The sequence below is a fragment of the Gobio gobio genome, assembly GCF_949357685.1.
Source record: "Gobio gobio genome assembly, chromosome: 22".
Lineage (NCBI taxonomy): Eukaryota > Metazoa > Chordata > Actinopteri > Cypriniformes > Gobionidae > Gobio > Gobio gobio.
In genome coordinates, this window is record NC_137118.1 from 18,511,737 (window position 1) to 18,536,419 (window position 24,683).

Here is a 24,683-nt window from a genome sequence, read left to right on the forward strand (position 1 = left end):
ATGCGAAAAACGGTACGCCAAAAGAATAGTATGTCCTAATACTTAGCATTAGAAAAACTGTAGGCAAAAAGTCCCTGGATGACCTACTACCTCCGCCGAGATTCTGAAGTGTGCATTCGATGGACACTTTACTATTTCATGAGGCAATGGGAGAGGATTTGTGAATTGGACAGTGACAACATGGCAGATGTTGTATGTACAGAATTTCATTCATACTACACATTCATACTATATAAAACACTTTTTTTAACTGTCACAAGGTAAGTTTCAAACCAAACGTATTACTTACTATACAGTATGCGATTTCGGATGCAGCGTCGGAGCTGTTCAATAACAACAATAACAGTGCCAAAATGAATCCGCAGTGGTCAGGTGGTATAGCAGTCACATGGTACAAGTCGGAGCTCTCAACAAATTCAGAGTTAAGAAGTGGTAATTATCAGTTATATTATGAAAACTTTCTGAAGATTTTTAGCATGGTAATGGATATGACAATGTTAATGTATTAGGTCTTGGCGGAATAGATCTGCAGTGCTGCTGAGCTGCTGAATTGCTGCTACTGTTGATTATTACAGGAACTTGCTACTGCCAATACATATGCCAAAACATTACTGCTGCAAGTGTTGCTGTACAAATAGCATGTACAAATAGCACATATCAATAACCCATAGAAGATCTATACAGGTGGAGCTGGGGAAGGTGAAGGGTTTTAGAGGAATTTGTGCCAAGTAGTTATTGTTGTAATTATCATCAGCTTGCATTAGAAACATTAGCCTGCGCCATATAGAATTTCATGATAGAACTATGTACAGTGGGGCGAACAAGTATTTGATACACTGCCGATTTTGCAGGTTTTCCTACTTACAAAGCATATAGAAGTCAAAAATCCAGAAAATCACATTGTATGATTTTAAAATAATGAATTTCCATTTTATTGCATGACATAAGTATTTGATCACCTACCAACCAGTAAGAATTCCGGCTCTCACAGACCTGTTAGTTTTTCTTTAAGAAGCCCTCCTGTTCTCCACTCATTAGTATTAACTGTACCTGTTTGAACTCATTACCTGTATAAAAGACACCTGTCCACACACTCAATCAAACAGACTCCAACCTCTCCACAATGGCCAAGACCAGAGAGCTGTGTAAGGACATTAGGGATAAAATTGTAGACCTGCACAAGGCTGGGATGGGCTACAGGCAAGCAGCTTGGTGAGAAGGCAACAAGTGTTGGCGCAATTATTAGAAAACGGAAGAAATTCAAGATGACGGACAATCTCTCTTAGTCTGGGGCACCATGCAAGATCTCACCTCGTGGGGGAGGTGAGGGATCAGCCCAGAACTACACAGCAGGACCTGGTGAATGACTTAAAGAGAGCTGGGACCACAGTCTCTAAGAAAACCATTAGTAACACACTACGCCGTCATGGATTAAAATCCTGCAGCGCACGCAAGGTCCCCCTGCTCAAGCCAGCGCATGTTCAGGCCCACCTGAAGTTTGCCAATGACCATCTGGATGATCCAGAGGAGGACTGGGAGAAGGTCATGTGGTCTGAAGTGACCGAAATAGAGCTTTTTGGTCTAAACTCCACTCGCCGTGTTTGGAGGAAGAAGGATGAGTACAACCCCAAGAACACCATCCCAACCATGAAGCATGGAGGTGGAAACATCATTCTTTGGGGATGCTTTTCTGCAAAGGGGACAGGACGACTGCACCGTATTGAGGGGAGGATGGATGGGGCCATGTATCGCAAGATCTTGGCCAACAGCCTCCTTCCCTCAGTAAGAGCATTGAAGATGGGTCATGACAACGACTCGAAACACACAGCCAGGGCAACTATGGAGTGGCTCCGTAAGAAGCATTTCAAGGTCCTGGAGTGGCCTAGCCAGTCTCCAGACCTGAACCCAATTGAAAATCTTTGGAGGGAGCTGAAAGTCTGTATTGCCCAACGACAGCCCCGAAACCTGAAGGATCTGGAAAAGGTCTGTATGGAGGAGTGGGCCAAAATCCCTGCTGCAGTGTGTTCAAACCTGGACAAAAACTACATGAAACGTATGATCTCTGTAATTGCAAACAAAGGTTTCTGTACCAAATATTAAGTTCTGATGTATCAAATACTTATGATGAATGCAAATTAATTACTTAAAAATCATACAATGTGATTTTCTGGATTTTTGTTTTAGATTCCGTCACTCACACTTGAAGAGTACCTATGATAAAAATTACAGACTTCTACATGCTTTGTAAATGGGCAAACCTACAAAATCGGCAGTGTATCAAATACTTGTTCTCCCCACTTTATTTCTATGAGTACGTGAATGCTTTTTCACATGACATGAAATTCACCTTAAATACCACCAAATTCAAAATGTTTGGGGTTGGTAAGATTTTTTTGATGTCTCTTATGCTCACTAAGGCTGCATTTATTTAATAAATGTGATAATACCCATTAATACTGATTATTGGGAAATACCCCGACCCCGGAGTGTTGCGACTGACCTATCAGAATCAAGCATTTCAGAGAGCCACGTAATAAGACTTTATTCATTTTATTTTTAATAGGGGATCTTGAGTAACCAGGGTTTTTTGGAGGGTTCTCAAAATGCTCGGTTTGGGATGGCCATCACTGTCATCCCAGATCTGAACCTGGACGGCTTCAGTGACGTGGTTGTTGGCGCCCCATTGGAAGGCAATGGCTGCGGTGCCATTTACATCTACTATGGAGACAGAAAGACCATCAGAAAGCAGAGCTCACAGGTAGTACAAATCATTCATTGAGTTCTCAACACATATAAAATAAATTGCAAGTGCCAAAATTCAGAATATTCTCATGAATTTAGAAAATTATTGGAACGAAACTGGACCCAGCGCTGAAGTACTTCGGCCGTTCTCTGGACGCCAGCGGAGATTTGAATGGAGACTCTATCCCAGATGTCACTGTGGGGGCTTTAGGGAAAGTCATCCAACTCTGGTGAGAATTTGAACCAATTGATTTTCAAACTTTATGGGGGTGTAAAACAGCATCGTCCCGTGTAACATGATACCATGCTAATTTGTAATAATTAATTAACGGCCCACCTTCAACAACCGAGTGCAGTGTGTAACAGCTGCATCGACAGCCTCAGTCATGGTGGGATATCTGGATGTGTTTGTGGCCAGGGAAATTATCGCTCCAGCTGTCCTCTGGAATCCCATTTTTCACCTCAGCAATTCTCTAAGCATCAACTTTCTGTGGGACTCTTCTGTTTGTTCCAAAACCCATAAATCAATTGAACGGTTGAGTTTTAATTGATGCATTCTTGAACTCTTTCATTGTGGTTGTAGGAGTAGTGCTGTTGCAGTGGTCACAGCCAAGGTTTCCTTCACCCCTGATAAGATCAATATTCTGAGTAAACCGTGTCGCAATATTGGAAGGCAGGTGTCCTGCTTCAAGGCTAAAGTGTGTTTCAGCGCAACATTTAAACCAACGAATCCACTAGGGCCAGTGGGTAAGGATACTGTTTCTGGTCTGGGACATATTTTTTAAGGAGATGGACACATATGGTCAGAAGAAGTAATGTATTTAAACATCCTTTTATAAAAACAGATATCAGGTACAGCCTGACCCTGGATGCTGACCTGCAGTCTTCTCGGGTCAGCCCTAGAGGTTATTTCATCAACTCGGATCGGGTCGCCCAGAAAGACATCAGCGTCTTTGTGCAGGAGATGTGTGAAGAGCATGAGGTCTATGTGCAGGAGACCCCGGACCTTGTCAACTCGATTGCTTTGCGTGTGGACGTAGCTCTCAGCAATCCAGACGCAAACCCTGTTCTAGATGTCTTCGGTCCCAATGCGTGGGAGTTTTTTGTGAGTGTTGCAAAAAGCAAATTTCCGGGTTTTAAGTGCCTGTGGTTTACTGTGATGGGCATGTGTTAAGAAAAAGGCCAATTAATAAATAAATAAATCAACTCTATGTCAGAAGATTTCGAACCCTTTAATCTCAATGACCCCCAAATATGATTATCATTTTTATGAGCATCCCACTTCCTAGAGTATAAAGACAGCTTTATGTTTATTAAATACTTTTTTTTTTTAATCTATCAAATTTTCCATGGAACCCCCTGGACCCCAGTTTAAAAACCTCTGACTTAGACTATTAAGAATAGTATAATTCATCATCTTTGTTCAGGAAACTCTTCCTAAATCCTTGTGTTTATCTCTGGGGTTTGGTTTGGTCCAGATCCCGTTCTCAAAGGACTGTGGCCAAGATGAAGTTTGCTTCAGTGACTTAGTACTGAGTGCGGAGAGTGAAGAGAACCTTGGGTAAGATTCCTTCCACCATATGACTTAAACAGGGCAGAAATTGTAATAAATGAACTCTTGTAAGGAAATTTGAAATTAGCACTGCATTTGCAGAGTATCTAATTAACTAACGCCCAATTTGTTCTGTGAAACAATTTGATAACACATCCACTCTTAAAAATAAAGGTTCTTTATTAGCATTGACGCTTCCATGAAGAAGAAAAATGATTCTTTAAAGTTTGGTTCACTGAAAGGTTCTTTGGGGAAGCCAAAATAGTTATATTGCATCGCTGCAAAAAAAGAGTATATGTAAAAATACGTCTTTTTTTTTCTTTTTTTTTTCTAGCAAAACACCACTGGTGGTCAGCCAGAACAAGAGAAGACTCTCCTTTACTGTGACAGTGATGAACAGGAAGGAAAATGCGTACAATGCACGCGTGTCAGTCAGCTACTCCAGTAACCTGTTCTACGCTTCTTTTACACCGCTGGTACTTTACAACTAATCCAAACAATTAATCGATTATATTCTACTTGACATCAGCAGTACAATATGATTCTGAAAATAATTTTTAATAAAATTTGGGTGGTGCTGTGGCTCACCAAATTTGTTTCACCCACAAATTTATCTTGCACACACACTTCCAGATACAAGATTCTGTGTGTACTGTATGTTCTTGCTTTCTGATATTCCAGATAGATGGAACAGAGGTGAAGTGCACTCTGATGAAAGATTCAGACAAACTCACCTGCCAAGTGAGTTATCCAGCCCTGAGAGCAGACCAATCGGTGAGACGGATATCTGCAAGCATTGTTTTTGTTTTTCAGATCTGACTAATATGATTTTAACGGTTTCGTTCCTTTTTCTCAGGTTACATTTATGGTAAACTTTGACTTTAACATGAATCGGATTCAAAAAGATGCCAGTGTAACCTTTGAAGCTTTAAGGTAAATATAGATATTTAGAAAAGTGCAAATAGGTGCCTATGAGATCACAGATCCACAGGTTTAGTAGTGTGTATGGAGATTATCCTGTTAATCAGTGTTTGATTGGTTTATTTCTGCAGTGACAGCACAGAGGAAACTCCCGCTGATAATAGTATCACTGTCTCCATTCCTGTCCAATACAACTCTGAGATCATCCTCAGCAGGTCAGACAACACACCCCTTTTATAACATGTCCTTTATGAAACACCTATCAGGAATGCCTGACTCTGATTGGTCAGTTATTGCATTCTGCAGACGTTTGTTTCTTGTACAGGGTGCCCACATTTCAGGAAAGTATTAAATGATATTGGAGAATTTCAAATGTGATTTACACACCTGGAAAAGTCAGGGAAATTAATACAATATTAAAAGGTAATTAAAACAGTAGGCTACACATTTTTCTAGCTCAGTTTTAAATGTCTTCTGATTAAAAAAAGTGCTTTTTTTATCTTCTAGTAATCCATATAGTACCGTTCAAACTTTTTTTGTAAAATATTTTGTTTACTTTTATTCTGCAAACATGCATTAAACAAAAGTGCCATGCAGTTAAAACAATTACATATTACAAAAGATTTCTATTTCAAATGCATGCTGCTCATTTGAACTTTCTATATTTATCAAAAAGTCCTGAAAAAATGTATCACAGTTTGCCCACAAAATATTAAGCAGCATTAAGCATATTATCAATTATCAACATTGATAATAATCATAAATGTTTCTTGAGCAAACCATCATATTAGAATGATTTCGGAAGGATCATGTGACACTGAAGACTGGAGTAATGATGCTGAAAATTCAGGTTTACCATCACAGGAATAAATTACCTTTTAAAATATATTCAAATAGACATAGACACAAAAAAAACTAACAAGTTTAAAGGGGTGGTAAAACACATTCTTTTGAAGGCTTGATTGTGTTTGTGGGGTGCACTGTAACATGTGTTCATGTTTCGTTTAAAAAAAAAAAAGCATTATTTTTCATATATTTGACCTTTATTCTACACTGCTCTGTCCCTCCTTGTAAAACGGTCTGATGCTTTCCGGGTTGTATGAAGCCAGTCCCTCAAAAATACGCAATGGGCTGAGATTGGTCAGCTGGCCCAGTGTGTTGTGATTCCCTAACCGCCTAGTGCACGTTTGTCGGAAACGTCACGCCCCTTACCTTTACCGGTAGACTGTGCTTTGGTCAGTATTAGAAACAATGGCGTCAATAAAACCATATCAATCTGAGCCCGAATCAGACCCAGAACATTTTAGTGAAGATGATCGAGCAGAACCTGTTCAGTCCTCAAGAGTAAAGACTGTGGATCTATAGTGATCGCTACTGAATGGCACTTTTACTTTTGTATTTTTAGAACGATTATAGCCAAATATCTGTCGCAAGAACTATTAACCCAAAACGAACACTAAACACTGGCTTTACTATAGTAGCCAAATCACACACAGAACCATGTTTAGCATGCCTGTAGATAAACAATACATAAAAGCTCTAATCAAAGAATCATTTACACTAATGCCAAGTTCGCTGTTGAGATTTTAATGTTAGTGTTTGTAACGTTAGGTGTTCGTCGGATAACGTTAAGTATGAATGAGCATTTAACAGACTGGTTTGCAGAACAGCGCTGTCATCTGTTTACTTCCTTGCTACAACCTATTACAGGAAAACACATCGATGAAAAATAAATCAGACTTACAGGTTGCGGCCCGTAAACAGCTTCTGTTTGTAAATCCAGCTTTCAGGACAAGCCGTTGTGCATATCCTGCTGAACTCACGAAGTTTGTGGTAGTTTTCCTCCGTGAAATGTGCAGCGCGCGCGTTGTGCATCCACGCACTGGCAGTGTTTGTCTCACGCAGCTGACGTTGTTCAAATCCGGCATTGAACTCGCGAAGATGGTGGAAGTTTTCCTCCGTGAAATGTGCTGCGGGAGGGAGCCCCGCGCGCGCCTGTTTCCCTCCGTCTCAAACACACGTGCATATAACATGTTGTATGTTAAACGCTCTGCAACGCACCCCTGTCCCTATGAAGGCTGAACAAAGCAAGTACCCCAGACCTGCAATCCGGATGAAAATAACTGCGTTTCCTCGGCATCGCGGCAACAACACTCCAGCCTACTATACCACAACAGCGTCGCGATACAAAATGGCCTCACCCCCCCTTATTTAATATTCTCGGAGGAGGGGTTTATGTAAATATTGAGCCTGTTGATGTCACCAACCCTGGAGGAATGTCTAGTCGCCTTGCTGTAGTCCTTAGAAACTGATTTCTTTAGAAGCAAATATCTCCCTTTGCTTTAAACTTTGAACGTTGTAACTTTGCAGATGTTGTTTATGCTCAAGCAGCAACATTACACGCTAGCTAAAGTTAGAATAGTGAAATCGTGGTTTACCACCCCTTTAAGGCAACCAGCTGCAGAAAATGTTTGAGTTTTCTCAACTTAGGGTCAATAAGTTGTACAAACTTTTGTCATGTTAAATAGTTGAATAAACTTTAAAAGCTGAATTTGTCATACAAAACATAGGTTGGATTTTTTACAGTGCAGTTGCTTTATTTTAATATTGCTGTTTTTATTATATTTTGATCAAATAGATAGTGAGAAAAAGATGAAAACAGTCAAAAACTTACATACGGGACCTTTAACTTTTTTTAACTTTGACTTTTCAGGTCATATTTTAAGGTTTATATATTTTTATATATATATATATATATATATATATATATATATATATATATATATATATATATATATATATATATATATATATATATATATATATATATATATATATATATATATATATATATATATAAATAAAACCTTAAGATATCTTACTGATCCCAAACTTTTGAACAGTAGCGTAAATGACTGGAAAAGTCATGGAAAAAATCATGAAAGTTAAAGGCCCTGTGTGTAAGTTTTTGACAGTACTAAAGCATAAAAATACCATATGTTTGCATATTAATATTTAGTAAACATGCTGAGTTCACATACTTGTTTCTCTGAAAACCAATTCTACAGCCAGTTATTTAACTTTGAAATGTGTGTTCCGTGTCCGAATGTCTGTTTTTGTTTTGGTCTGTGTGATGTCAGTTTGCCAATTAACCCAATAGTATTACGCCACCACAGGTTGCAGGCTTGGCAGAAAAAACAGCGTATTGCTCCCATAGAAGCCAGCAAACAAACTGGGTCAGAGATTGCTGTTTCTACCCTACTTCTAAAAATCTCTATGAAAGGGAGCATATTAAAACGCGACATTAACTCATCATAAATCAACTCATCAACTTACAGTGTATAAGTCTCCTCACCTCCCATTGTTAATTGCGCTCGTTCCTGTTGCGTGTCCTCAAAAATGCAACCTGAACCTGCATGAGCGTGGAGTCTGAGGGGGCGGGGCAAACAACCCTCTCCAATATTTTGAATTTGGACTGCAGTTCCTATTTCAACCACTAACGGTCAATCTTTCAAACTGCACCTTTGATTGGTTATAAAGTGTGGGAACCCTGCTTGCGAAATCCTGAGTAACTTTACACATAAATATAATGTTTATGTCAATTACTGTTTTAAACTAGCCTGACAAGCCAGACCCACATCAAGATGTTGGGTCTGGGAACACGCCATTGGAAGGGCTCCATCCGAGGGGCGTGATAAACGGTTGTCTTTCAAATTCCCTCTGCACGCAATAGGATATTGCTACAACCAACCAGAGCAACGAAGAAGGTGAAGCGGAGCTAGTTGATAGATTAAAGTTCCAAACACATCTTCCTTTTTTAAGAATGACTTCAGTGCCGTTCTTTGTTCTTTTCTCAAAGAAAAGCTTAACTCCAAGTCTTCCAAAGCCGATTCAAAAGGTTGCTGTTCGCCAGCTTCTTTGTTTACAAGTAGCACGCGGAACCGCCGCAACTCTGCTGTCATTATGTTAAGCCCGCCCACAGACTCTATACACGATGTGATTGGCCTGACCAGAGTTTGGTTTTTCCAGCTCACAAGCCAACGGAGTTGCTAGACTACCCTGGCTGCAAATTATATATGCAGCCGCTAGGGGTGCGTCTAGATTTCTAGGCTAGTTTTAAACCACTATTTAAATAATGTATGAGTAGTTCCACTTGACATCCAGTTATTAAATAAAACTTTTTAACCCCATCATAATATTTCTCATAATATTTCTTTAATGTCTTTTTTATATTTTAATTCTTTCAGAGAATCAAACTTAGATGTTTATTTGCTGGAAAAAGAGGAAGATTTTGCAACAACAGTGAGGGATTACAAGGACATCGGCCCATATTTTAACTTTAATTTAAAGGTGAGTTCATGTTGTGGTGAAATGGATAGATCCTTCAGGCGGTTCACTACCACCATCTGTTGGTTTGCTTTGAAAAGGAAGTTCATTGTAGTGATTCTGCCTGCTAATGTGAGTGTATTTATTTCTACAGGTTTCTACAGGAACTGTCCCAGTCAGCCTTGTTTACCTCAATGTCTCGCTGCCAGACCGCACTAGAGCAGGAAATCCCCTCCTGTACACAACCAGCATTAAAACTTCACCTGTGAGGAGCAATAACAGTGTTTTTTTTGTTGTTGTTTTTTACACATAATGCTTTTAATCCTTTGTAAATATATGACTGAAAGCAGTGTCTGTGCACGTGGAAATGATTTGGCGACGATATTTCCTGCAACAGGCTGAAAAAATCCATTGTGCAGACAGCAATCTGATCGACCCACATAAGATCAGTCAGAAACCTTATCCAGCCCGATTCACAGAGGAGAGTTTTAGAGGAACAGAGGAACTGGTCAGTGCTTGATCTAAAAATGTTTCTGAAATCCAAGAATGAGAAAAAACATTCACTTTGTGACGTACAAAGGAAGTAATAATGAATGTATTGTCTGTATGAAAACCCAGTAATAATTATTTGTGTAATGTTTTTTAATTAGATCTAGATTGTTGATAAGTCGTTGACTTGTATGATGACTAATCCTGTCTCTGGATTACAAATAACAGGATGTCTTGAAATTTCCATCCTCAAAGCCGTAGCCGTATTGATCATCTGTTTACCATCCACAGAACTGCAAAACGGCCACATGCGTGTTGATGCAATGCATTCTGAAGGACTTGGAGGAGAAGACTGATTATTACGTGAATGTAACTACAAACATATGGAAAGGCACCTTTGCAATGGTAAGTGAACTCATCTCATTGCTCTTCTAATATCAATGTTGGGGTTAAAAGTGTGTTTGTTTGCCCATCCAAGGCTGATTTCCTGTACGTCGTGCTCTCTGTGGGAGCTGATATAGAGACGTCTCAACCAGACCTGCTGTTCATCGAACAGAAACACCTGAAGGTATGGTCAAAACATATAGCAGGATCATTTGAACACTTTTAGCTTAAAGGGTTAGTTCACCCAAAAATGAAAATTCTGTCATTAATTACTTACCCTCATGTCGTTCGACACCCGTAAGACCTCTGTTCATCTTCGGAACAGAAATAAAGATATTTTAGTTGAAATCTGATGGCTCTGAAAGGCCTCCATTGGCACAATGGCACTTTACACTCTCAAGACCCTTAAAAGGTACTAAAGACGTCGTTACAAAGTCCATCTCACTACAGTGGTTCTACAATAACTTTATGAATCGGCGAGAATAGTTTTTGTGCGCAAAAAAACCCTAAATAACGACTTGCATAGTGATGACGATTTCAAAACAAGGCATCATGAAGCTTCGAAGCGTTATGAATCAGCGAGTCGAATCAGCGGTTTGAATCGCCAAATTTCAGCCGTTTGACGGTTTGACACGCGATCCGAATCTTGATTCGACTCACTGATTCATAACGCTTCGAAGCTTCACGATGCCTTGTTTTGAAATCGTCATCACTTTGTAAGTCGTTATTTAGGGTTTTTTTGCGCACAAAAACTATTCTCGCCGATTCATAAAGTTATTGTAGAACCACTGTAGTGAGATGGACTTTGTAACGACGTCTTTAGTACCTTTTAAGGGTCTTGAGAGTGTACAGTGCATTGTGCCAATGGAGGCCTTTCAGAGCCATCAGATTTCAACTAAAATATCTTCATTTCTGTTCCGAAGATGAACGGAGGTCTTACGGGTGTCGAACGACATGAGGGTAAGTAATTAATGACAGAAATTTCATTTTTGGGTGAACTAACCCTTTAAGATTTTGCCTCAAACATCTTCAACATATCAACAGTCGTTATGTTGAGTAAATTTACATGAGTTCATTGCAGGTTGAAGTCAAAGTGAGCCAGCCTGGAGCTAAAGGGGACGTTCCGGTGGGCGTCATTGTAGGGAGTGTTATCGGCGGTCTGTTATTACTGGCTCTTGCCATCGCATTGCTTTACAAGGTGCTTTATTTAGCTTTCTTTTCCACAATGTCTATTCAGTGTACATCTTGTGTCATTATCTTCCTTTAAAAACCAATGTGTTTATGTTCAGCTTGGATTCTTCAAGAGGAAATATCAAAAGCTGATGAAGAATGAAGAGGCCGGAGCAGAAGATCAGGAACTGAAGGAAAACAGTGAGGCGCCATAAGAGATCGGCCGAGACTCATTCGGAGATGTCACAGCTTTCTTCCCTGAAGAAACGGGGTTAGAAAGAGTGAACTGGGTGAACTGGAAATTGCCAGTTTGATTACAACGCATTAACTGACAACTGCCGTTCCAATCCCAATAATTTCTTATATGCTTTTTCTCTGCTAGCTGGTGTATCTTTTGGCACAGTCTTAACACTTCCACCTATTTCCTGAGTAGTTGGTATTTAACTAGATCTTTATTGTGACTTTTGATTATTGGTGTCATATGCTGGCATATGAGGAAATGGACCGTTGAGTTCTTATTTGAACACATCTGATCATTTATTTTATAGTTGAGTACTAAAATTACCAACCACATATGGCCCGATATATTTCAAGCAAAGTCGGGAGTTCGAAACCGCTTGCTATAGCAAATTTTCTGGAAAAGTTCATTCTGACTGGTAAACTACCATTGGACCGTGGCGATTATGTAATAGCTGTGGCTCCGCCTTCTTTGACGTGAAAATCTTCTCCTGTTAATTTCTTCTGCTGTTCAGTCCTTTGAAGTTAGACGAGAGTAAAAGCATGAACACACTGGAGAGCTGCTGGAGAGTTGTAATTCTAATTAAAAGAGACACTGGGAGTATTTTACATGTTTAATACCGTAAAGCTACTTTCTTTAAAGCAATCTATTGTTTAAAGTGCTATATAAATAAATGTGAGGCAAACTCTTTCCCCGCAAAACACAGAATTATCCGTTATTTGTAAGAAAACACTTCCCTGCCAAACACGGAATTTTCCGGGTTTCTGTGTTTTCACTGTTATACATCTTCTGAATGAGTACAGGATCTCATGATCAAAACACAGGCGAAGAAGACGCAAAAAAACAAGCGCTCGCATGTAAGCAGATGCATATGTAAAATAACGTGATCATCAACATTAAACAGCATATAAATCAAAGCTGCCTAATGTTACTGAATGAAATGTGGACCCAGAATGAGCTATAGGACTGCGCAAGCAGGGTGTTGATGACTTGATCTACTCCAACTGTGTTTGATCCAGAATGACCCAGAATGAGCTATAGGACTGCGCAAGCAGGGTGTTGATGACTTGATCTACTCCAACTGTGTTTGATCATCGCTCTGAATCTGATCTAGATGTAGTCTTTGACCAAAACGTGACTTTCTCAGCTTTTTGTTTAAAATGTTGCGGTTGCTTTTTTTATGAAACTTGCCCATAATTAAGTGTTGAATATGCCCTTTCTTTTGATATATTGCATGCTCAGATATTCATACAACAACATTTTCTATGGGCCATAAAATTGTGAAAATGATCAAAAACCCTGGCGGTGGCTGGCAACTTTTTTTTTTAAACGCTGGCGGGGAAAGAGTTAATGGAGAGCTGAATTGCAGAGCTTGTGCAAACATATCCACATATGATCAGATGCTTTCTTAACTGCTGTTTTCTCACCGCTGTCATTTTAGTTTATTTTGTTGTTGAAAGGAAAGCGTGCTGCAGATATTTACATTTTCATCTAAATGTGGGCACTGTCTGGATGTTGGACAGTGTACCCCTCCAAATGTATTTCAGACTTCTTTTTACCCATAAGCGAAAAACAAAAAATAACTTTGCCACAGAACTTTGTACTATGCAATAATCATGAGCAAATAACTAAAGTAATTAGCAGTACTATTCTGTGTAAAGCATCATGGAAATGTACTGATCCTACTTGAGAAAAAGATTGTGAATATTTGCAGGAAACACTTTTTACACTCAAATATTTTGAAATGTCTAGGAAATACTGATGTTAACTTTTATTTAATGTTTTGAAATAACAAAGTTAATATAAATGAGTTGATTTTGCATTAATTCAGGGTTTAACTTCTACTGATGGTGTGACAGGAAAAGAGGCCTGTCTAATCAAAGGCAACTTAAGCGACCAAGACTTTCCTTAATGTTTACATAATGTTTTTGCACTGACTTTCTATTCTTTACAAAAAGGGCAGAATATACTCTTTTGATTCAAATCTGTATTTGTGTTTCATCAGGTGTTACAGGACAACTTGAGCTTTGTATTTTTTCAATAAAAACTTCATGATGCTTCAAGAGATTTACTGTAGCTCATTTGCTCATTTAACAGTTCAACTTTCCTTGGAATCTTTTCCGCCATCCGCCCACAAACACTCCTTGTTCTCTTTCCAGCAAGGCTCCCCAGACTCGTATATTTCCTGAAAAGAACAAAATAATTACAAACATGTTGCAAACAATCGCACAAAGCAATATACAAAGAGAAATTACACTTTGATGGCAATAATTAACAAGTTACAAGTTATTATATAACTAAACTATCTTATAAAGAAACAAAAAGTAAGTGTTCAACGAACAGGGTCATGTCGTATAACTTTTTTACATTTTACTTTAAGTATAATTAACTTTATTAAGTATTAGAGGCACAACAACCTTTGTTGCGAGAACTATTTGATTATATACAATTAACCTAGACTGAAAACTAGCTGGTTTTATTAACTGGAGTCTGTCACACCTCAAAGATTTTGACCTTCTCAACTGAATCAAATCCCTGTTAAAAATTCCTCCATCCGGAATGCAGAATCACTGACAACAGTCAAAAGACAGCTGAAAACTCATCTCTTCTGTGAGCACTTAACCTCATCTTAAAACTAAAACTAAAAAATCCTTAATTCTCTCCCTGTTCTAGCTTATGCTTCTCTATCTCAGCCACTTTTTGTGATTTTTCGCATCTTCATGACAGATCGCTTCCTGTATTCCTCAGTTGTAAGTCTGTATGGATAAAAGCATCTGCTAAATTAATAAATGTAAAAGTAACATTTTATGTTGTAGGATCATTTAAAATTACAACATGGTGGGAAGACAAAACTTTACACAAACTGTTGACTGACTTTATTAACCTTTTACAAGTTTGTAAGAAGGTGATTAATTAAACACTGTCCATTATTAAATCAAATATTTATATCAAATTAAAAATTATTATATCAAATATTATTAATAACTACAAAAAGCATTTGCCGCAAAACTTTGCAATCCTGTTACCTATTCAGGCTTACTTTATTTACATTTTATTTTATTTTAGTTGTATCAGTTGTGTCTATTATAGTGAAAATAACCGAATCATAGAAATTGTTTATGTGCCACATTATGATTTTCAAACCTCCTATAAAATGTATGAAGGAAATAACAAACACCAAGAAATTCATTTGACCTCCTGAGGCTGACAAATAGCATTTACCGAAGATTAATCACCTCCTTTTGATGACCATTTGTTGAACAAAATAATTTTTGTACATTATTCATGAAATGTTCTATAGGGTTAAACAGAAATCATGCACTAGTCGGCATGTTCATACCTTTTTCCAGATTGGTACAGTTGCTTTGAGTGTGTCGATGCAGTACTTCACTGCCTCCAGGGAATCACTTCTGTGCGGTGATGAGATCCCTATTATAACACTCGCTTCTGTTATAGGTACCACACTGTGGACAGAGCGGGGAATGAACAAAAATATTCTCTAGATGTAATGATGTCAAGTAATGAACTCATTATCTAAACACACTGCGAGACTCACCCAAGTCTATGTTGTATGCTAATATGTCTGACGCTGGGCCACTTTGTCCTGATGTCACTGCAGATCTTCCTCAGTTCTGACTCTGCCATTGGAATGTATGCCTCATATTCAAGCTGTTTTACTTTCTTCCCCTCAAAATTATCTCTGGTAGTCCCTGAAAAAGGAGATTACATTGGAATCCTTTGTTTCACCCTTCTACTCTGGATAGTGCATATGCTTGGAGGGATCAGGGTAGATGATTTGTACATAGATGGCACCTTTGCATCATTTGACCAACTAACTGTTTCATATAACATTCCTAGAAACCACTTGACAAATCTGAGACTTTGTTCATAAAAAACATTCCATCTTCTCCAATTGATACCATCCTAGGTTTTGACGTTTGTGTTGAAGGCTCAATCTCCAAGTTAGTCAATACATTTTCTACTTTGCAGTTTTTACCCTTTGATAATTTGTGTAACAGCCGGGCTTTAGACTTTAAAGGGATAGTTCACCCAAAAATGAAAATTCTGTCATCATTTACTCACCCTCATGTCGTTCCAAACCTGTAAGACTTTCGATCAACTTTGGAACACAAATGGAGATCTTTTAATAAAATTTGACAGCTTTCTAACCCACCACTGATAGCTCTGCAACTACCAATTTTACACTTCAAAAAGTTCATAAAGAGATTGTAAAATTAATCCATATGAATCGAGTGGTTTAGTGTGCAAATTTTCTGAAGAGACTTGATCACTTTATGATGAACAGATTGAATTTAGGCTTTTATTCACATATAAACATTGATCACAAAACGTAAACAGAAGCTCAACCGAACCTGCTTGATGCACGAGAACAAACCTCTTGCGGAAGTGTGCTGCGTAACATAAGAATGAACCTCATTGGTTCTTGCAGAAGCTCAAACGTGTTGCGTAACACATGAGAATGAACCTCATTGGTTCTTGCAGAAGCTCAAACGTGCTGCATAACACGAGAACGAACCTCATTGGTTCTTGCAGAAGCTCAAACGTGCTGCGGAACACGAGAATTAACCTCATTGGTTCTTGCGGAAGCTCAAACGTGCAGCGTAACATGATAATGAACCTCATTGGTTCTTGCGGAAGCTCAAACGTGCTGCGTAACATGAGAATGAACCTCATTGGTTCTTACGGAAGCTCAAACGTGCTGCGTAACATGAGAATGATCCTCATTGGTTCTTACGGAAGCTCAAACGTGCTGCGTAACATGAGAATGAACCTCATTGGTTCTTGCACATCAAGCAAGCATGCTCCAGCTTCTGTTTACCATAATTGATGTCTGAGTTGATGCTTAATTTTTAACAAAAACTTTAATTCAATCTGTTCATCATATAAAACAATCGTCTCTCTTCAGACAATTTTGACTAAACCTCTCTATTCATATGGATTAGTTTTACGATCGCTTTATGAACTTTTTGATGCATCAAAGTGGTTGTTTCGTAGCTGTCAACAGACGGACAGAAAGCTCTCAGATTTTATTAAAAATACCTTCATTTGTGTTCCGAAGATGAACGGAAGACTTACGGGTTTGGAACGACATGAGGAACAACATAATCCCATGACTAATAAACATGGGAGGCCGATCTGGACAGGGTTCACTCCTCGTCATCTGTGGCACTCTTTATGAATGGGCCATTGCATCATTGGTTCACCCCATTGATTCACTCAATATGTGGACTCATTCAGAAACGAAGCACCATTGTGTGTTGCTCAGAGATGTACAATTCTGCTTTATACAGTGGGGCAAAAAAGTATTTAGTCAGCCACCAATTGTGCAAGTTCTCCCACTTAAAAAGATGAGAGAGGCCTGTAATTTTCATTATAGGTACACTTGAACTATGAGAGACAGAAGGAGAAAAAAAATCCAGAAAATTACATTGTCTGATTTTTAAAGAATTTATTTGCAAATTATGGTGGAAAATAAGTATTTGGTTACCTACAAAAAAGCAAGATTCCTGGCTCTCACAGACCTGTAACTTCTTCTTTAAGAGGCTCCTCTGTCCTCCACTCGTTTCCTGTATTAATGGCACCTGTTTGAACTCGTTATCAGTATAAAAGACACCTGTCCACAACCTCAAGCAGTCAGACTCCAAACTCCACTATGGCCAAGACCAAAGAGCTGTCAAAGGACACCGGAAACAAAATTGTAGACCTGCACCAGGACCGTCTGAAGTTTGCTAGAGAGCATTTGGATGATCCAAAAGAGAGTTGGGAGAATGTCATATGGTCAGATGAAACCAAAATAGAACTTTTTGGTAAAGACTCAACTTGTCGTGTTTGGAGGAGAAAGAATGCGGAGTTGCATCCAAAAAAACACCATACCTACTGTGAAGCATGGGGGTGGAAACATCATGCTTTGGGGCTGTTTTTCTGCAAAGGGACCAGGGCGACTGATCCGTGTAAAGGAAAGAATGAATGGGGCCATGTATCGTGATATTTTGAGTAAAAACCTCCTTCCATCAGCAAGGGCATTGAAGATGAAATGTGGCTGGGTCTTTCAGCATGACAATGATCCCATACACACCGCCCGGGCAACGAAGGAGTGGCTTCGTAAGAAGCATTTCAAGGTCCTGGAGTGGCCTAGCCAGTCTCCAGATCTCAACCCCATAGAAAATCTTTGGAGGGAATTGAAAATCTGGGTTGCTCAGCGACAGCCCCAAAACATCACTGCTGTAGAGGAGATCTGCATGGAGCAATGGGCCAAACTACCAGCAACAGTGTGTAAAAACCTTGTGGAGACTTACAGAAAACATTTGACCTCTGTCATTGCCAACAAAGGGTATATAACAAAGTATTGAGATGAACTTTTGTTATTGACCAAATACTTATTTTCCTCCATAATTTGCAAATAAATTCTTTAAAAATCAGACAATGTGATTTTCTGGATTTGTTTTCTCATTCTGTCTCTCATAGTTGAAGTGTACCTATGATGAAAATTACAGGCCTCTCTCATCTTATTAAGTGGGAGAACTTGCACAACTGGTGGCTGACTAAATACTTTTTTGCCCCACTGTAGGTAATATTTTTGTTTTGCAAAAACAGACAATATTGTGTTTAAATTATACATGATATTAACTTCTTATTTACTGAACTGTTGTATAAAATTAATATCACATATGCACTCAAGCTATTCTGGACAAAAACATCACTTGTGTGTGATATTGCGCTCTTTACTCGTGTGATATTGCTTAACTATATCATATCATATAAATATGAGATAAAAACTCATATAGGGGCATTTTTACCGATATCTTGAATTTTAGGGTCATTCCAAATACTATTTTATTTAGGTTTTTTCCTTCAATCTCTTAAGCCTTTTTTGTAATGATTTTACGTTTCTACAATGTTTAAATAAATCATAAACAAACAAAAAAACCAAGAAAGCCAGCTCTAAACAGAAACAATGATCCAACTATGAAAGACTGACCAATAAACAGAGATATAGCACCACAGGAGGGACACGTCACAGATTCAGAGACGCCATCAGCAGAAAGATTGTCAGTTGTGAGTGTAATTACATCTTGACCCTCATTTGCAGCCATACCTTTAAAAAAAAATGTACATTATATAATTTAAAACATAAATATTAAATATACAACATGTTGTAATATATACAGTTTATATATATAGTGTGTGTGTGTGTATCTATACGTTTGTGTGTATCTATACATGTGTATATATATCTATATATGTCATATTTGCAGCCCACCTTGATAATTCCTTTACCCTCCACTAAGAGGTGGTATAATGGCCACCTCGTCCCCCTCTCTGAGGGTCAAGGGCTCTGCACCCAGAGGCACGTACTCCTGCCGCACTGCCAGAACCACTTGATCCCGTAACACAGACAGTCTGGCAAACAAAACAAACATTTTCTTTTTTCAGATTAACAGTTTTTATTGATTCTCAGACACTTTTCAGAAGACAATACATGTGTACAGAATCAACATTTTTACCCCAATAGCAAACCCCACAACAAATCCCCTATATAATTGAATACAATTAAGATAACTTCCAGCATTTAGTGGTAAGAAAAGATAAATAATAATAATAATAATAATAATAATAATAGAACATTTTCTGAATAAAATCTGATCAGAACATATATAATGAATAGTAAATAAAATAAAAATAAAGAGATGCTCTATCAGAAAATAATAGGTTGTAATTGATCATTTGTTATTATACACATTATTTATGCGATTTAGAGCATGTACAGTACAATATAATTTAAGTCTTCAGAAGGCAAAGAAAGAAATGTGTTCTTATGCATGAAATATTTACACTGCAAATACCCAGTGTTATTACATGAAATATAGGTTATATATATATTAAGTTAGTCAATAAATATTCTGATAACAAAGAACATTTTCAAAAAAATATTACATTATTATTATAATACATAATTAATAAAAAATATTATATATATACATTATATATATATATATATATATATATATATATATATATATATATATATATATATATATATATATATATATATATATATATATATATATATATATATATATATATATATATAAAATATAACACTACCAGTCAAAAGTTTGGAAACATTTTTTATGTTTTTGAAAGTAGTCTCTCTTAAAATGTATATTAAATAATAATATGTTAAATAATAATTATCATATGTAATAATGTACACTGCAAAGGAGCCCAAGGCATAAACACAGTCTCTGATTGGTGGAATGAATGGTAGTATATAGACCACATCTGTTTGATTATAATGTGTCGATCACTTGCAGTGTAAATATCACTGATTTGAAAGTCCTACAAAAGTATCAATGTAGTTGTGATAATAATTCACCTCGGATGTCTGGTCTCCAAATCCTGCCACAGCTGTAGAGATGTTATGTTTGACGGAACAGTGATGTTCTCCGCTTTAAGTCCCGTTAATTCGGCACTTTTTGCAAAGTACAGAACCGACACCTGCTTAACGTGTAGATATAACTTACAGGCTATTACAACAATATGGACAATTTCGTAACTGTTGCCAAAACACTCGAGTTTATTGAATGCCAATAGCGATTAAGAGCTGTAAATATGATTCGTTTTGTATTTTTGCTTAGCAGGTGATTGATAAGAAAATGTAACTGTATAAAAGATTTCAAACGCAGACTTACCTCGGTATTCATGTATGTACATTGACTGGGCACGTAAAGTTCAAACAACACTCGCAGCGCGTGCTGCTACTGTCAGCTCGTCTTCCTGAGAGACGAAATCCAATTGGTTTTGCTTAGGTCAGCTGACTCGTGGCCAGGAAACATACAGATCATGCTTTGTTTATTCAGGAATTCAATCAACCTTATAACAGCTTAGAATTTAAATTTAGAAATTCGCACTTTTCCTCCTCAATTATGTCTTCTGTAAGATTTTATCCTTTCTCGTATTTAACCTAAAAGCTTGAAATTAGTTCCTGAAATTAACTCCGCATTACCAACCTTCACCGGCAGATGTCTTCAAAATCACATGTTAGACTGAGCCATTCACCAACATCAGAGAGTTAAAGGGATAGTTCATCCAAAAATGAAAATTACCCCATGATTTACTCACCCTCAAGCCATCCTAGGTGTATATGACATTCTTCTTTCAGACGAATACAATCGGAGTTGTATTAAAAAATGTCCTGGCTCTTCCAAGCTTTATAATGGCAGCCCACAATTTAAAGCCCAAAAAAGTGCATTCATCCATTATAAAAATAAAAGTAACCATATTTAAAACGTTACATATTTTTTATACATTATATTATTACTTTATAATATTTTACTTTATACATTTTATAATGGATGGTTGCACTTTTTTCGGCTTCAAATTTTGTGTTGCCATTCACTGCCATTATAATGCTTGGCTTAGCCAGGACATTTTTTAATACAACTCAGATCGTCTGAAAGAAGAATGTCATATACACCTAGGATGGCTTGAGGGTGAGTAATTAAATTATGGGATCATTTTCATTTTTGGGCGAACTATCCCTTTAATGTCCTTGAAAATAACGTATAAAGCACTTTCTTTATGGCTACTATATTTAGAGACTCGTGTAAAGCACTACACACATATATAGCCTTTATATAATATACAAGCTTATACAAGAAAAAAATTAAAACAACAGATCAAACGCACGACTCGCCATTATTAAACAGCCGATGGCTGTTTTTCTTCAGTAAGACGATTCTGTGTGGCATTCGATCAATCCAGTGACATCTCTAACCACAGACCACAGCTGTGCAACGTATGTCCCCGTTTCACAGTGATAGTTATTAACAACGTGTGGTAGGAGACACTTGCAGAGTCTTGCATTTCTCCCAATTTTCCGACAGAGGGACAGCATGGCAGCTGCTTCCACCTCGACCTCAGACATAGGCTACACTATATTGCCAAAAGTTTTGGGACGCCTGCCTTTACATGCACATAAACTTTAATGACATCCCATTCTTAATTTGTAGGGTTTCATATGAGTTGGTCCACCCTTTGCAGTTCTAACAGCCTCAACTTTTCTGGGAAGGCTTTCCACAAGGTTTAGGAGTGTGTTAATGGGAATTATTGACCATTCTTCTAGAAGCGCATTTGTGAGGTCAGGCACTGATGTAGGACGAGAAGGCCTGGCTCGCAGTCTCCGCTCTAATTCATCCCAAAGGTGTTCTATCGGGTTGAGGTCAGGACTTTGTGCAGGCCAGTCAAGTTCGTCCACACCAAACTCACTCATCCATTTCTTTATGGACCTTGCTTTATGCTCTTGTGCGCAGTCATGTTGGAAATGGAAGGGGCCATCCCCAAACTGTTCCCACAAGGTTGGGAGCATGAAATTGTCCAAAATGTCTTGGTATGCTGAAGCATTAAGAATTCCTTTCACTGGAACTTGTCAAGCCCAACCCCTGAAAAACAACCCCACACAATGCAGTCAGACAAGTACCGTTCTCCTGGTAACCGCCAAACCCAGACTCGTACATTGGATTGCCAGACAGAAGCGTGATTCGTCACTCCAGAGAACATGTCTCCACTGCTCTAGAGTCCAATGGCGGCGTGCTTTACATCACTGCATCTGATGCTTTGCATTGCACTTGGTGATATAAGGCTTGGATGCAGCTGCTCGGCCATGGAAACCCATTCCATGAAGCTCTCTAGGCACCATCTTGAGCTAATCTGAAGGCCACACGAAGTTTGGAGGTCTGTAGCTATTGGCTCTGCAGAAGGTTAGCGACTTCTGCACACTGTGTGCTCAGCATGTGCTGACTCCGCTCTGTGATTGTACGTGGCCTACCACTTCGTGGCTGAGTTGTTGTTGTTCCCAATTGCTTCCACTTTGTTATAATACCACTAACAGTTGACTGTGGAATATTTAGTAGTGAGGAAATTAGAAATTCACGAATAGACTTATTGCATAGTTGGCCAACTATCACTGTACCACACTTGAATTCACTGAGCTACAAATGTTTGTAGAAGCAGTCTAGACTAGGTGATTGATTTTATACACCTGTGGCCATGGAAGTGATTGGAACACCTGAATTCGATGATTTGGAGGGGTGTCCCAATACTTTTGGCAATATAATGTATCTGGCAAGCCGATTTAACATTTATTTCTTAAAACTAGTATCTATTTTACGTCACCAGTAGGCCTACGAAGTCACCATAAAATCAAAATGGACTTTATTATAAATTATGTATTTGTGCACATCATTATTTCTTTTTAATTCATGTGCCCTCATAGTCTTGAATCAAATTAACTTCCCCTCCTTCTTGCAGCGACATCTCTTCTCTTCTCTGATGATGTGTTTACTGGTGTGAGGGCGGGGCAACCTGTCACTCAAATGAGATCCACCAATAGCAAACCACAACCAGACAATAAAATCCCCATGGACAAAATCAAGTCCCGTCTTACATTTATTCTAATTCGAGATTGAGAAGCAATTCCACTCAACTTTACATTCCTGAACCACAATCCTCATTTTGAATTCAACACCAAAAATGTCCTACTAATAGAAGTCACTTGTCAGTATTGTAATAGAAGCAAATAAGGAAGAAGTACTACACTTTAAAATAAAGGTTCTAAAAGGGTGTTTTCGTAGCGATGCAATAGAAGAGCTATTTTCAGTTCCTCAAAGAACCTTTCAATAAACAGTTTTTAAAAGAACCATTTCCTCTCAGTGTTATGAACATTTTAATAATCTGAGGAACCGTTTTTGTGCATTGCAAGATTCTGTGGATGTTAAAGGTTCTTTGTGAAACCACAGAAGCCAATAAAGAACCTTTTTTTTAAGAGTGTAGACTTATTTGCATCATGGATGTAACACCTCATCTAAACACCTCGTCTACTCTGCAAGCATGCAACGTCAGCAGCGTCACAGGAATTTGTCATGTCGCGTCACTAGTTGTGTAGACGGGGTGTAATGCAACACCCTGATTGCTTTCTTTTGAAGGAGGATTTGTTGTGCTATATTTGCAGGTTTGACCCTGGGGAGGACCAAACAACTGTCTCAACTATTATTAGAATGACCGTATCCTTGAGTCTATTATTACCCATCCAAATTCACAGTAATAGACCACTTTAAAAGATTAACGCTTATCGTCCAAACTGAAATGGATGGAAAACTGTCTGAGTCTATTCAAAGTAGAGGACTCAAATAGTTCATATGCATTCCCACGCATAGAGATGTGTTGCCTCTATTCATATTGTCTGTTTTGCTGTACAGTAGCATTCATACAGCTGTATTTACTGATTAAGTGTACAATGATTGAGTGTACTAATACAGAAAAAAGTGCTAGTTTATAATCCAATAGTTCATTAATGTTAGATAGGCCATAATATAAGCCAGTCCATGAAAAGGGGGCATTTTGAGTCCATAATTGATGTGTAAAAACTGACTTTTTTTATGTAACTAACATTTGTATGTATTCTTTCTCACAAGTTTCCTTTTTTTTTGCCTGTTACTATACTGTATTAGCAAATATGCAAATTTTTAGTTAAGTATTTTGCATTTATTTTCTCTCTCTCTGTGTGTATAGGCTATATATAAGTTTTAATAAACATTTATAATAAAAAGACATAAGATTCAAAGTTAGGCATCCGCCCTGTTAACCTTATCACTTCCAGTATCTGTATAGTACTGTAGAAAAAAAAATATATTAAAAAAATACATGTGGCTGTCATGATATATAAATATATATATACATATATCATGTATACATATATATACATACATACATATATATACATATATCATGACAGCCACATCCCCTTGTGAACTCTTTCATCTTCTTACCGGTATGTATTAT

At 38.0% G+C, this 24,683-nt stretch overlaps 2 protein-coding genes across 2 annotated transcripts in view; one reads left to right on the plus strand and one right to left on the minus strand.

Annotated features, from left to right (window-relative positions):
• Window positions 1–13,883, plus strand: part of itga2.2 (integrin, alpha 2 (CD49B, alpha 2 subunit of VLA-2 receptor), tandem duplicate 2) — a 43,586-nt gene extending 29,703 nt beyond the window's left edge. Inside the window, exons 14-29 of the mRNA XM_079804732.1 lie at window positions 2,564–2,758; window positions 2,842–2,972; window positions 3,326–3,489; window positions 3,588–3,847; window positions 4,221–4,303; window positions 4,629–4,770; window positions 4,976–5,068; window positions 5,151–5,227; window positions 5,347–5,430; window positions 9,463–9,565; window positions 9,696–9,806; window positions 9,939–10,049; window positions 10,322–10,435; window positions 10,509–10,598; window positions 11,496–11,612; window positions 11,704–13,883. Coding sequence (XP_079660858.1) covers window positions 2,564–2,758; window positions 2,842–2,972; window positions 3,326–3,489; window positions 3,588–3,847; window positions 4,221–4,303; window positions 4,629–4,770; window positions 4,976–5,068; window positions 5,151–5,227; window positions 5,347–5,430; window positions 9,463–9,565; window positions 9,696–9,806; window positions 9,939–10,049; window positions 10,322–10,435; window positions 10,509–10,598; window positions 11,496–11,612; window positions 11,704–11,799 — 1,971 coding nt within the window. The 3' untranslated portion in view covers window positions 11,800–13,883. The remainder of the gene's footprint in view (window positions 1–2,563; window positions 2,759–2,841; window positions 2,973–3,325; window positions 3,490–3,587; window positions 3,848–4,220; window positions 4,304–4,628; window positions 4,771–4,975; window positions 5,069–5,150; window positions 5,228–5,346; window positions 5,431–9,462; window positions 9,566–9,695; window positions 9,807–9,938; window positions 10,050–10,321; window positions 10,436–10,508; window positions 10,599–11,495; window positions 11,613–11,703) is intronic.
• LOC307118890 (molybdopterin synthase catalytic subunit) lies at window positions 12,430–19,244 on the minus strand. Its single transcript, XM_079804734.1, has 5 exons — window positions 19,105–19,244; window positions 18,823–18,939; window positions 15,379–15,532; window positions 15,163–15,286; window positions 12,430–14,007 (listed from the first exon to the last, which is right to left on the minus strand). The coding sequence occupies exons 2-5, from the start codon at window positions 18,935–18,937 to the stop codon at window positions 13,921–13,923; spliced, it is 480 nt and encodes a 159-aa protein (XP_079660860.1). The 5' UTR covers window positions 18,938–18,939; window positions 19,105–19,244; the 3' UTR covers window positions 12,430–13,920.
• Between the last annotated feature and the right edge of the window lie 5,439 nt (window positions 19,245–24,683).

Bases quoted from the DNA above. Each gene is read 5' to 3' on its own strand.
- LOC307118890 (XM_079804734.1), bottom strand. From the start codon at position 18,937: ATGGCTGCAAATGAGGGTCAAGATGTAATTACACTCACAACTGACAAT. The intron at 15,287-15,378 runs GTGAGTCTCGCA...CTCTGTCCACAG, and splicing joins AGCATACAACATAGACTTGG to TGTGGTACCTATAACAGAAG. The intron at 14,008-15,162 runs GTATGAACATGC...TGTTCTTTTCAG, and splicing joins CTGTACCAATCTGGAAAAAG to GAAATATACGAGTCTGGGGA.